At 43.3% G+C, this 12,351-nt stretch overlaps 1 protein-coding gene across 1 annotated transcript in view; it reads left to right on the top strand.

Moving 5' to 3' along the window:
- AGBL1 (AGBL carboxypeptidase 1) overlaps window positions 1-12,351 on the top strand; it is a 248,241-nt gene that overhangs the window by 77,375 nt on the left and 158,515 nt on the right. Inside the window, exon 18 of the mRNA XM_053988729.1 lies at window positions 7,848-8,028. Within this exon, the coding sequence (XP_053844704.1) occupies window positions 7,848-8,028 (181 nt within the window). The remainder of the gene's footprint in view (window positions 1-7,847; window positions 8,029-12,351) is intronic.

Raw genomic sequence — 12,351 nt, 5'->3', positions numbered from 1 at the left:
CCTGGAGTGTGTTCTGGGGGCGTCCCCTCTGCCAGCAGCTCCTGCTCCAGACTGTCCATCTGCTGCCCTTAAATTCCACACAGAAGCTATTAGTGCCATCCACAGAGTAGGGGACATGGCCAGAGGGCAGCTCATGCCTCAGAGTTCACAGCTCAGTGATGCTCTGCCCTGTAGGTGCAAAGGCAGCTTGATCCCTTTAGGGATCAGATACTCAGAAGCCTCTCTGGCAGGGGATCTAACCAGAAAGTGCAGTTGCTGCTCTTAGAGTGTTGAAATGCACCTTGCAAATGAGAAAGATGAGCTGTGAGTGAGCAGTGGGTATGTAGAATGAAATGTAAAAGCAAGGGGTGAAAATATTGCTGGTTTGGAGCTGAAGCCTTATTAAAGTCCTGTCTGTCCTATTTGGGCAAATTCTTTCTAAAGTATCCTATGTCACCAAAATCCCATTAAACTGTCACATAAATTATCAGGGTTTCCTTTTTCCATCACTGTGGATTACCCAGGGAGATATTTTTATGACAATGGAAGCTTTTTCAGTCTGCTCCTCCTGCCTGATTTCATTTCAGATGAAATCCTTCTCTCGGAAAAGAGCCCATGGATTTTATAGCTCTATGGATCTCTGCACTCTGCCTGTTACAGCAGCTGTCCTTCAGGTCTCTGTGTACTCATCTCCTGCTTTCACCTTCTTTTAGGCATGGGACAGTTTAGGGCGATGTTCTAGTTCTTCTCTCAGTTCAGCTTTTTTGTCTTTGTGCAAAACCCCAGAAGGTGAAAGTCACATATATGCCTAACTTGAAAATACTGCTTTTTACTACTTGCCAGGTCTCAGAAACCTTTCATCTCTGCAAGACAGCCTACATTTCTCCCATGCTGACTGAAAAACACGTGGATTGATGGCCTGGCCATGGCAGTACAAAATACTTGAGTATCTGAAATTGCCTGCTGCCACAGAACAAATTAAAGCCATAATGTGTGTGTTATAGAAGGAGGGGGTGATAGATCCTTGCCTGCCTTCTGACAGATAATCTGGAGCTCCCTACATCAGCCACCTAGATCATGTGTTAGACCTCATCTTAGTGGCTGCTGCTCATGCCTTTCAAGGCATACATAAGCAGAAGCTGAGAAATGGTAATTTTAAGGGTAATAGAGAGGGTTTGGAAAATCATTACTAATGAGAGAAATCCCAGAAATTATATTACTCCAATTTTGAAGTGGCAAGCCTGTCACTAAATGAGCAGGTAAGACAGAATTTTCCATAAATAATTCTGTTCTGTGTGTGGGAAGAAGCCTTAATGATGTCAAAATATGATGATGAAATATTTCTGAAATTTCTGATTAGCCACTAATTAGTGGCTAATGGTTAACATGGCTTAACATGGCTAACATTAAGTAGCAAGCAGACACCTTGCATCAAAGAGAACACAGGAGGTGGCAGAGCTGCCTTGTGGACTGGAATAGTAATTCCATCAGCCCTCGGAACAGAGAGCTAGTTCCACAGGAATAAGTGGAATGGACAAGTTTCTAAAGGAGCTGTTATGACTTATGTGGCTATAGGCCTCTGCTGGCACTGTTTTGGGTACTGTAGTGGAGATTCTTGGCACAGGACTTTATGAACAAGGGCCCATCAGGAGGGAGGGCCAATATTCAGGCACAGCAGTGAGGGCAGGCAGGTCACCACAGGTGCTGATAGTAGCTTGTGTTTCTTTTTATGCAGCCTAGTCCCAGTGGACAATGAGGACAGGTGATTGCAATCTTTTTATAGCAGCCTTTTGCAATTTAAAGGTTATTTCTCCTCCCTCTCTGTTCACCTTTTCTTTCCGTGACTGAAACCCATTTTCTCCAATTTTTCAGCCTAACACTTCTAAACATTTCATGGTTTTCAATGATCTCTTCAATTTTTACCAGTTTTTTTTTAACCTCTGGTGGGCAGCAGTGGGTACAGCACTGCAGCTATTTGGTTTTGCTCACTGTGTTGAGCAGAGAAAAGTAACAGAGTGTTCGTTGCCTCAGCTGTGACGTTGCCTGGTGTGGGTCCCAGGAGAGCTGCCATTTTTGCAACTGCTTTGCATTACTATCTCATCTGCTGTAATCCCCTGATCCTTCTTTGCAGTACTTTGTCCTAGCCAGCTGTCCCCTATCTTGGTTTCATGCCCTGAGAATGTGGCTGAGGGGAGCAGAGAAGGATGGCAGCAGTGAGCACAGATGTAGGAGGTGCACCCAGACAGAGGAATTCCTCTGCTAGCCCTGGGAGGAGGTAAATGAAGGTAACTTGCTTGACAACAGTTTAATAATCTGCATGGTTTCAGTTTTGAAGTCTGATGGTGTTTGAGCAGCTCAGAGGGGGTGCAGAGTGACACTGGATATGCCAGTGAATGCTGAGTGGGTGTATCCAGGACTGGAGGATGCAGTGGTTGGAAATTTCTGCTAGACTAATGCAGGTGCACACACTTGGGGTGGGGATGTTCCTTGTAATCTGAGGCAATTTGCAAAGGGTTACAGTAGTCTTTCCATGGGTGTAAGTCCTGAAAATAAGGTTCAGTTGTTCCCCAGCCTTCCCCAAGAGGTATGCTTTGATTTGAACTGGAATTAGTTCGTGTGGGTTTCCTTTGCCTTCAGTCATACTGAAGGTCCTGATAAATAATGATGGTGCTGCTTTAAGAGCTTGGAATTTTGGAAACTTCCTCAAAACAGCCTTGACAATTTGCTTACCAATTTCCTGGAGTTCAAACCCAGTGTTAGTAGGAGGTCAAACTGAACTGAGGCTGAGCATTCTGTACCCATATTCAGCTCCCTGATCATCTCTGATTCAGAGGTGAATGAATTCATAAAACATGTACACAAAAGAAGGTTGCCAAGCAACTTGGAGGCTGAAACTCTCCCATCAAGCTATGAAGGTAGAGAACAGGCAGCAGAGATGATTTGTTATGTTCACTTCTTTGCCATAGGTAACAGTAATAATACATATACAGAAATATTTAAGAAAGGAATAGCTCATTGATAATTCTGGAATACAACAGCTGATCCTGCTAGACTGTGTTTTGCCTCTGTATTAAGATGTATCTGCTTTTGGAGCATTTAGCCAAAAACAGGCACAGCAAGGAGAGAGCAATCTGGGGTAGGGAAGAACTATTCTATCTTAAGGCAACTGAAAGTCTGACAACTGGTAGAAAAGTTTTAGGAGGGGAGAAAAGTATCTGATGCAGATTCTACCTCAGATCAGGCTCACTGTTTTCTGTGATGTCAGTATTTGATGTTTTTTACAAATATACTTTAATATATTCATTGTATATCACACCATATCCCCTCTTCTCTCTGGCTTTGCATAACTCTGCAGCCTTGGGCATGTCAGATGGATCCAGGACATGAAGCAGCTGTGACATGCATGGAAGAGCTTTGTGATGGTCCTCCTGTTTACCCGTCATTTACTCACAGAATAGCTTGTAGTGGGAGCAGCTAATTAAGTTAGAAGGAAAAGTTTTGCTTTCTTGGTTTTTCGCTACTATATCCTGGGGTAAACTTGGCCCTTTGATCTGTGTAATGCTCATAATATACATGCTGTACTTAGACATAAAGGAGAAAAAGAAGCCTGTGTCTTAATAGCCCTGGGCTTGTGCAAAGGAAAGAGTGGTATGCAGAGGCACAGCCAGAAAGTTTCAGCCCAAGACCCAGATCTAGACTGAATTTTTCACATGCTGTGTACATAATTCCCTTTGACTCCTTAAAAAATCGTAGCCCTGTGTCATTTCAGTGCCCTGTCCCTTTACAAATGGCATGGCTCAAACCTCAGCTTGAAATAATTTAGAACAGCAGCCCAGGTCAGGGCATCTGGAACTGCTTTTCATTTCCTTTCTGTGCTCCCCTTGATGAGGGACACTGCTGTGTTAATGGGGTTTTGTTCTTTTCTTTCAGTCTTCTCATTCCCCAATTGATGTCACGATTACTGACATCAAAGTCACCTCTTAGTGAACCTTGGTGATGACATGACTAGAGGAGGACACTTAGAGGCAGGAGATTAAGCAGCAAGTTAGCATGACTGGAAGAACAAAGCTCTCATTTTCATTCATAGATACACAATCAAAAATGAGTGAAGAGAAGGAGAGATGGGAATTAGGTGATGCATTAGTAAAATTATCATTCAAAGGTTCTTTGCTCGAAGTTTTACAAGAGGAATCAGTGATTCTTTAATCTCCCACCTTGGGTATTGTTGATGCCATGTTATATTCTGGGCATGTTGAAATGTAATACAGTGTAAGGAGATGTGATTTGTTGGATAAGGCTTTATGTAGCACGAAAAGGCTCCTCTACTTTCCTTTTTTTATTATTTACATTCCCAGAGAAGGTGATGTGTCATGTGGGCTTTGCAGAGATAAATGGCTAACCTGAGCTTTCTGGCAGCTTCTTCAGAACCTGGAAAGGAGCTGCCTAAGTGTTGGCCTGAGGATTCTGAGGTTGTGAGTCCTTAACACAGGTTTAGCAGGGCATGGGAAGTTTTACTATAGAGCTCTGAAAGAACAGAGAGAGAAGGGCAGCTGGGCACCAGTATAAACCAGTAAGCTACACTGGGTAGTACTGAGCTGGTCTGGTCAGGACTGCTGGAAGTCAGGAATGAAGCAGCTGAACTGAGTGCAGAGATCTCGACTGGTGCTGCCACTTGAGTGTGGAGCATGGCTGTCCAGTGCTCTGTTTACTCCTTTCATGAGCTCTGTTAATAGCAGTTAGCACAATATTTACAAAGTAACTGGATATGCTGTAAACCATAGGTTTGGGCTGCTCCTGCTGTTTTCCAGGTGTTTCAAGAGTAGCAAGTTTTATGGCCATGTCATCAGCTCTTTGCTCTATTTGCTGCTTCATTAGTTTTCACGCTGGGAGCGCTCGGGGAGCAGCATTTGGAGGTGGGATTTGGCTGTGATGGCTCCTGTGAAGGGAACAGACAGTTAACAAGCTCTGTGGTTTCCTTGCTTGTACAAACCTCCCTTACGACTCTCTTGTGGGTGGGATGTCAGAGCTGAGGATGTGCTTGGCAGTTTGGGATCTTTCAGAGGAAACTTTCTCTGGAATAGAGAGATTTCCTTGGCTGGACCTGCAGGCTATGGGGCCCTCCCATTGTCACCCACAGGAGAACAGTGTAGGTGATCTCTGGTCTCTTTCCCTTCCCTCATGTTTCCTGGGGTTTAAGATCTGGAGACTCCAGGAGCTTTTCCAACACTGAGTCTGAGTAAGGCAAGCTTGACTTTGATGAGCCTTGAGAGAAACAGCAGAAGTCAGATCTCTGCCAGCCCCATGCTATTGCAATTAGCAGAATTATGGCAAATTGTCCTGAGTTTCTGACATGAGAAGGCTGTTGCTTAGAGGTTTTTTTATTTTTCTTATTTTGACTGAGGAGTGAACCTCTCAATTAAGATGCTGAACTCTATCAATATCCAGAACAGGTAAGAGTTGTTAAAGCTGTATTCATCAATTGCAAAAGAGAGCATATTTTATTTTGCTCTGTGCTATTTACAGCTGTTGTCCATTAGAAGTCCTCAGGAGCCTCATTCCCAGCTCTATCTGCACAGCCCCATAAGTTTAGCTCAGCAATGAGCCTGCAAAACAGCACTAAATCATGGTGATGGGAGAAAGGAGAAAATGTTTAGAAATGGCAAAACACAGCTGATGTCTTTGTGAAATCTGGCTTTTGTTGGTTGCTATTGTAAGGCATTACTAAGGTAGGTGGTAATGCACAATTAACTGGAGAAGAACAGAACTAATGTCTTCTAATTTTGGGGGGGAAAAGCCAGAATGGCTGGTCCTGCAGGAGCTAAGGAGTCTTTGGCAATCCAGAAGTGCCTAAGGCACTTAAGAGTACACATTGATGAAAATGTACCAAACCCCCCAGCATGGGGAGGTGTAAGAATGACAAAAGTCTCATATGTGGCTGTTGAGGAACAGAGCCCCAGTTGCTTTACTGGACCAGAACGTGATTGCTCTGTATGAGCTCGTTGAGCTGGGAGTGCAGTTCACTCTTCTAGTGCCCACCAACTGCTTAAGAGGGAAGTGTGGATGTGGGATTACTTCCAAAACTGAGTGTGTCCCTGTATGATGTAACTAAATTGTGCTGTAAAGTACATACTGAGCAGAACTGTGCCAAATAATACAAGTAAGGAGAGAAATTAATTTATTCCTTATTTGAACGTGAAATGAGAAATTTCACCTGTATTCCCGGCTGACACAGCTTTTTCTTGGTCAGACCAATGGCTAAACAGCTCTTTGCTACCATCTGTATTTTTGGGGATGGTGTTCTACCTCCCTGTTTTACTATGATTGATTAATGATTTGTAACACATTGGGAAGCTGAAGGATGGCTTTGGGAGCAAAGGACAAAGGCATGTAAGGTGCTAATTCAGCATTTGTTTACAAGGGCACTCAGCTGATGCCTTTGGTTTTGCATTCTGTCCTGGTGCCTCTCCCAGTCCTGTCAGCTGGGTGCCCTGAGTTCATGAAGGGAACAGAGCCTGAGCTCTGAAGTGTCCTGATCGAGCTGGACAAACCTGCCCTGGCATGGCTGTGATGCCCTGAGAGATAAAGCTTCCTGAGAGATAAATCTGTCAGCTTGACTTGTGATAGTGAACGCTCACAAAAGGATCATTTTAAGACAGATAATTGCTTTCTCCTTTCCTTTTATTTTCTGTGCCTGGCAGGTGTCTCCTCCTGCCTTCTCCTGTTTCCTTGGCCCATCCCTGAAGTGTGCTCAGCACAGATGGGATCTTCAAAGAATCTGCTGTCAAACTTGGTCTTTTATAAGCATATGTATGCTGAGAGTTTTTGGAGGCTTGTACCCAGACCAAATGTGTTTAGTGGCTTTTTCACAGGAACAGCAAATAACATATCTGATAACAAGGAAACTTTTGCTGTTAAGTTGCAAGTCTGTTTTGAAATAAGTTCAGTAGAGATTATCAATGAACCACTCAGTAAAAATTCAATTTACTGTTTGGGTTTTTTCATTCTTCTTTTTTTTTTAAGCAACCCCCCAAATCCCCTACCTCAAACTGCCACAGCTTATGTTTCCCATGCATGAAAGCAGTGCTAGAAACAGATGAACTCTACTAGTTGCAACTTCTGAAAATCAGCCTTTCTAATCTGAGTGAGCATCTTTATTATATAAAACTGAAAAAGTCTTTCCACCAAAAGCAACAGCTTGCCTTAGCTATGTACATTGTTATTTCTACCTTTTGTTGTATTGTTATGAAATAATCATTAGGTTTGAGTACTCAACTTCTGCAGCTCTGGTGAACATATTAGTGCATTTTCTTTAATTTTATCGGTTTAGTTCAATTAATTATGATTTTGACCTTACAACACAAATTATTTCTAGAGATCAGGCAGCTTGCATGTCCTTGGAGCCCGTTATGGGTGGGCAAATCTATTTAGATATTTAGAAAGTTCTGAGTTGTTAATGGCAAAATACTGAAAGCAGAGCAGGACCTTAGACAATTATATAACTTCTTGCTGCCTTTTAAACCTTAATGAAATTTGATGGAATCAAACTTTCAATAGTTGCTAGAAAGCATGGTAAAGCTATTTGGAGGCAGTAACTTGCACCTGCAGAATGCTTTCTAATGTACATGTAAATACCTAGAAGTTATCACAGAATAAACAGAAATGAGCTCTCTGCTGGTTCTGAGGACCAAATTTGTGATCAGTTTATAAATGACACCTTGAAAAAATATCTGGAATGTCTAGGGAAGTATTTTCCTTAGAATGCATTTTGGACTGTTATCTAAATTCAAAAGGACTAAAATCCACTTGAAAAGATTTTATTCAAAGAAAATCCCTGTTTAGTTTAGGGGTGCTTTTGCTTTGTTTTGCAGGCAGCCGTCCTTACGTGTTCCTCACAGCCCGTGTTCACCCTGGTGAGAGCAATGCCAGCTGGGTGATGAAGGGCACCCTGGAGTTCCTGGTGAGCAGTGATCCCATTGCTGAGCTCCTGAGGAAATGTTTCATCTTCAAGATTGTGCCCATGCTTAATCCTGATGGAGTCATCAACGGCAAGTGAGTTGTGACGTGTGCTTATCCTGGCGTTGGTCTGTGCACCCAGCAGGTCTCATCTTCAATGTTTGTGCTGGGAGAATTCCCTTTGCCCCGTGTTTTATTCATCCTGTCATCAGTCCTGTATGGAAAATATGAATCTGAGGCATGGCCTGGTGTGCTGTCCTGCATTTGTCAGATGCATGAGGTTCTTTACTGTCTGTGGTCAGAAGATCTCTCATTTCCCTGGAAGGAGTGTTAGTGGTGCTGGAGAAACAGGATCTTTACTGACAAATGGAGGTTTATCCATCCTGCTAAAGCAGCAGGGCAGAATACAGCTGCAAAGCAGATATGCTTGGGGAAAATTGTAATTAATGCTTTGTATAACCTGGTGGGGGAGGATGAATAAGGATTTCTTAAAAATTCACAGAAATATTTCTGTATAGTGAACCTTCCTCCTTCTCCCACCTTCTTTTCAATCTTCCTTCCCACATGTTTCCTAAGAGATGCTGAATCTGATCTTGGAAAAATATTGATTATTTTTGCATTCTTTACCTTATACCCTCCCTAACCACCCACACTAACTTCCCTCTCCCTGTGCATGAGTGAAGAAGGCACAACTCTGCTCCTAATATTTTGATCTGAAATAAATATTGTTGTGTGAAACCTTGAAGAGGTTTCAAGGCTAAGGTAGGCTTGCCCTTTGCTGGAAAACAGATCTCCTCCTCTCTGCAGACGGTGGAATTTGTTCACTTGGGGTGTTTGTGGAGTGGCAGTGAGTTAATAACTGTTGGTTCTGCCCAATACAAGGGCAGGACATCATGATCACATCCCACCAGAGGCTGCTGTCTTGACCTAGTGATGGGGACTTAGAGGGTTTGCAACAGCTGTGTCCCCTGGCTTATTGCAGAGGAGCACATGACAAATGCCAAAGCTGAAAGATGGGCTTAAATAAGCACTGAAACACAGCAAAGTGTAGAACAACAACTTTTAAGCTACAGTCCCACACCTGCTTTGGGGTTGGGCTGTGGTGATTGAGTGTTGCAGGAACAGAAAAGCAAATCCTGAGCAACAACTGCATTGAGCTGGGTTTCAAACTCATTTGAATTTAGGATGAGTGGTTCACTAGAGAGCACCTTGGGCTTTTCTGACAGTTCATAGTCTGTCAAGTCTCAGCTTTTGGGCTGCTGTTCTCCTCAGGACCTGGGTCTGCCAGAAGTTGGGAGCACTGTTCAGAATAGCTGGGTACTGCCCCAGGGTATTCAAAGCCTCCGTGGGTACCAAATGCTTTCTTGATCCTCACAAACGGAACAAAAAAAACAATTGTGGCTTTTCCCCCTTATTTTTTTCCTCTCACTACACTTAGTTGAATTTTCCATCAGATACAGGACTGGAGGGAATGGCTGACCTTTTCTTCCAGCTGTCAGGAACCAGTGTAGCAGAGAAGGGACCTTCAGGAGGGAGAATGTGGCTCTTGGTGACACATGAATGAAGGATATGGCCCAGGCCTGTGTCACACAGGAGGGTGGTTTGTGTTCTGTGGTGCAGATGAGCTTGAGCTGTAGTTAAATCTGGTGATGAAGAAAAGTTTAGTAAACCTTAAATGGATAGGACCAGCAGAACAGGGACTTGGCCACATCTCCTTTACTGGTCATGAGGCCTGGGGAGGGGAATAAATAATTGCTTTATGCTTTAAATTAAATACATCTCTCTTGTGAATTCTCCCATGGCTCACATATTCTTCTTGTTTCTTTATATGTATGTTTTTTAGTAGCCATGGTTCCTCCTCTATTAAAAGAAATATTTTTTGTTCTGGGGCTCAGGTTTACTGGTAGCCTGTAAGAGTGTGTGTGGGTGTGTAAGAGCTTGTGGGAATGTGTAAGAGTCGGCATCTTCTTCCTCTTCCTTTACCTGATTTTAATGTTTACTTTTTATTTTCCTCTTCTTCCCTTTTCTCACTCTTCCCTCCTGTCGAATCAAGGAGGCTTTTCATTGAAAAGAACTTGATGAATTTTGTAAATTAATGAACCAATGAGTAGAGATGGGAGCTGGTGAGTCTTTTTTAGAAGAAGGAAATTTATTGGATGCCACATGATTTCTTCAAAGGTGTGGGGTAACCATAGTAGCAGCTAGGTAGAGGAAATCCTGGTTTTTCTTTGGAATATAGCCATGGACTATTCTTTATCTGTTTAAAAACATCCTGTTCTCTCCTGTACCTGCCCTCCCCCAGCACAGGCTGAGTGAGCTTTATTTCTCCAAGGTAAGGCAGGTGAGGTGCTGGGTTTTCTGTCTCTCCCTTGATGCTCCCTCCCCTTTAATTTACTCTGTCTGTTCCTTGTGTACTCAGGGGCTTTGTTCATTACCTCCTCAAGCCTATCAGAGAAAAGCTTCGGTTGTTTGACAATTACTGACATAAAGAGATGGAAATGCCCACTAAAATCCCTCCTAGAACAGTTTTCCTCTGCACAGTGTCAAAAAGTACAAAAGAAAAAAGGAGTGTGCTCCCACTTAACCTTTGGAACCTGGTGCCTTCTGTTTGGAGGGACGATCTTAGGAAGAGGAGAAGCACCACATTTGTCTCTATACCCAAAGACACAATTTGTATAAATGACCTTTTTCTCTCCTGTATTAATGCTTACTCTCCTGAATGGACACATTGTGTTCTCTGGGCAATAAGAGGCAGAAAGGATCAGGAATAGGAAAAAAAAGTTAGTGTCTGGTCTAAGGAGTCCATTTATGATGCAGAACTGCATCCTTAAGGACTAAATCTTGAGGTGATGTCACACAAAGCTGTACAACTGCAGACATCCCTCCTTCTCTTTATTGCTTCTCTGTGGTCAGAGGGTTGAAGGAGAAGTTTAGCTCTAAATTGGTGCCGTGCACTCTGCAAATACACTCCAAAGGCTCTCTCCAGACTGGTTAATCTATGATGTGTTTGTTTCTCTAAGGACAGAGCAGAGATGTGAGGAGGCTGGGAAAGGAATGGTTTTGAATTAATGGAATTTCTCTCTAGGAGAGAGGTGCTACAGGAGTTGTGTGCTGCTCTTTGACAGATGCTCTCTGAGTCTGTCCTCATGTTTTCTTCAGAAGTTCTGCACCTAAACTGTCACCACCTTGCCAAAAGTAGTTGGGTAGGCATATGTGGAAGGCAAGGCATACTTGGAAAAAAAAGAGCATTTTGTAAATTGTGAAGGACTCAACCCTCACATACTCTGGCTGTGCTCTGAGATGCACATTGTAAGAGCATGTGCACTGGTGCTTTCCTTAAGACCTCAGAGATGACAAAGATGCAAATTCCGTGAACATCTGTACTGGGATCCTTGGTGGCTCTGGAAGGTACATATGAAAGATGGGCTAATTTTCCTCAAGTGGAGCAGAAATTTTTACAGGTCTTTGCTGCTTTCGTGCCTCAGGTGTTGCTTCTGCTGCCTTTCACTGAGAGGGCAGTGATGGATTTGAGAGCTTAGGGTACCAAATGTGGCTAGTGCCTGCACAGCACGAGATAAAATATGAGCTGCAGTATTTCTTAGCTCTCATTCTGTGAATTGTTCCTTGGTGGAACAACCAGAAATGGTGTCTGGCCCTGCACCACACACTTGTCAGAGTTTCCTCTCTGCTGTGAGAGGTGCCCCAGTTTCATCCAAGGCCTTTGTGCTGTGCTGATGTGACAGCCCATCCTTGGCTCTCCTTCTATGATAAACATCCCCCTGCAGACAGCTGCACCCCAGGACTCTCCCTTCTGACAGCACTTGCAGTGCAGGATTGTTTATTCCTTCCTTTATCAGCCAGGGCTGCTGGGCCCCCTGAGTTATTAGCTCTATTCACTCATTGTCAGTGTTTCCTCCTTCGTAAATATGCCCCCATATGTCTCTGCTCCCAAGGAATATGCTTTCTTTTCTATTTACTGCTTTTCCCAGGCCTCTACCTCCTCATTGCTCTCTCCACCCAACGGCCCAATAACAGCCAAGGAGATAAATAAGCTCCATAACTCTTCCCAGCTATTATTTTTTTTGTTGTTGTTGTTGTTGCCCTGCATGGTAATATATATAATAACAAGGAAACAAATCTTATTACTAAAGTAATTACAATAAATAAAAAGCTGAGAGGGGAGATGAAGGAAGGGTCTGTCAAGGGAGTGATTGCAGTAGGATTTTTTAAAATTTAATTTACTTGAGATGTTCTCTGCCACTTTGCTGATACCCTGCTGAGGGGGGCTGTGACTAATTAGCAGCCAGCTGTTGTTTTAACACCCTCACCTAATTTATAGTGTGCCTGAGCCTCTAAAACAGGAGCCTGTGTGATATCATTGTCTGTGGGACTCAGCACCAGCCTTGTGTCAGTAGTTGG

The sequence above is a fragment of the Vidua macroura genome, chromosome 12 (genome assembly GCF_024509145.1).
Source record: "Vidua macroura isolate BioBank_ID:100142 chromosome 12, ASM2450914v1, whole genome shotgun sequence".
Classification (NCBI taxonomy): domain Eukaryota; kingdom Metazoa; phylum Chordata; class Aves; order Passeriformes; family Viduidae; genus Vidua; species Vidua macroura.
The sequence above is the reverse complement of the archived record's forward strand: the minus strand, read 5'-3'. Positions and strand labels throughout refer to the sequence as shown.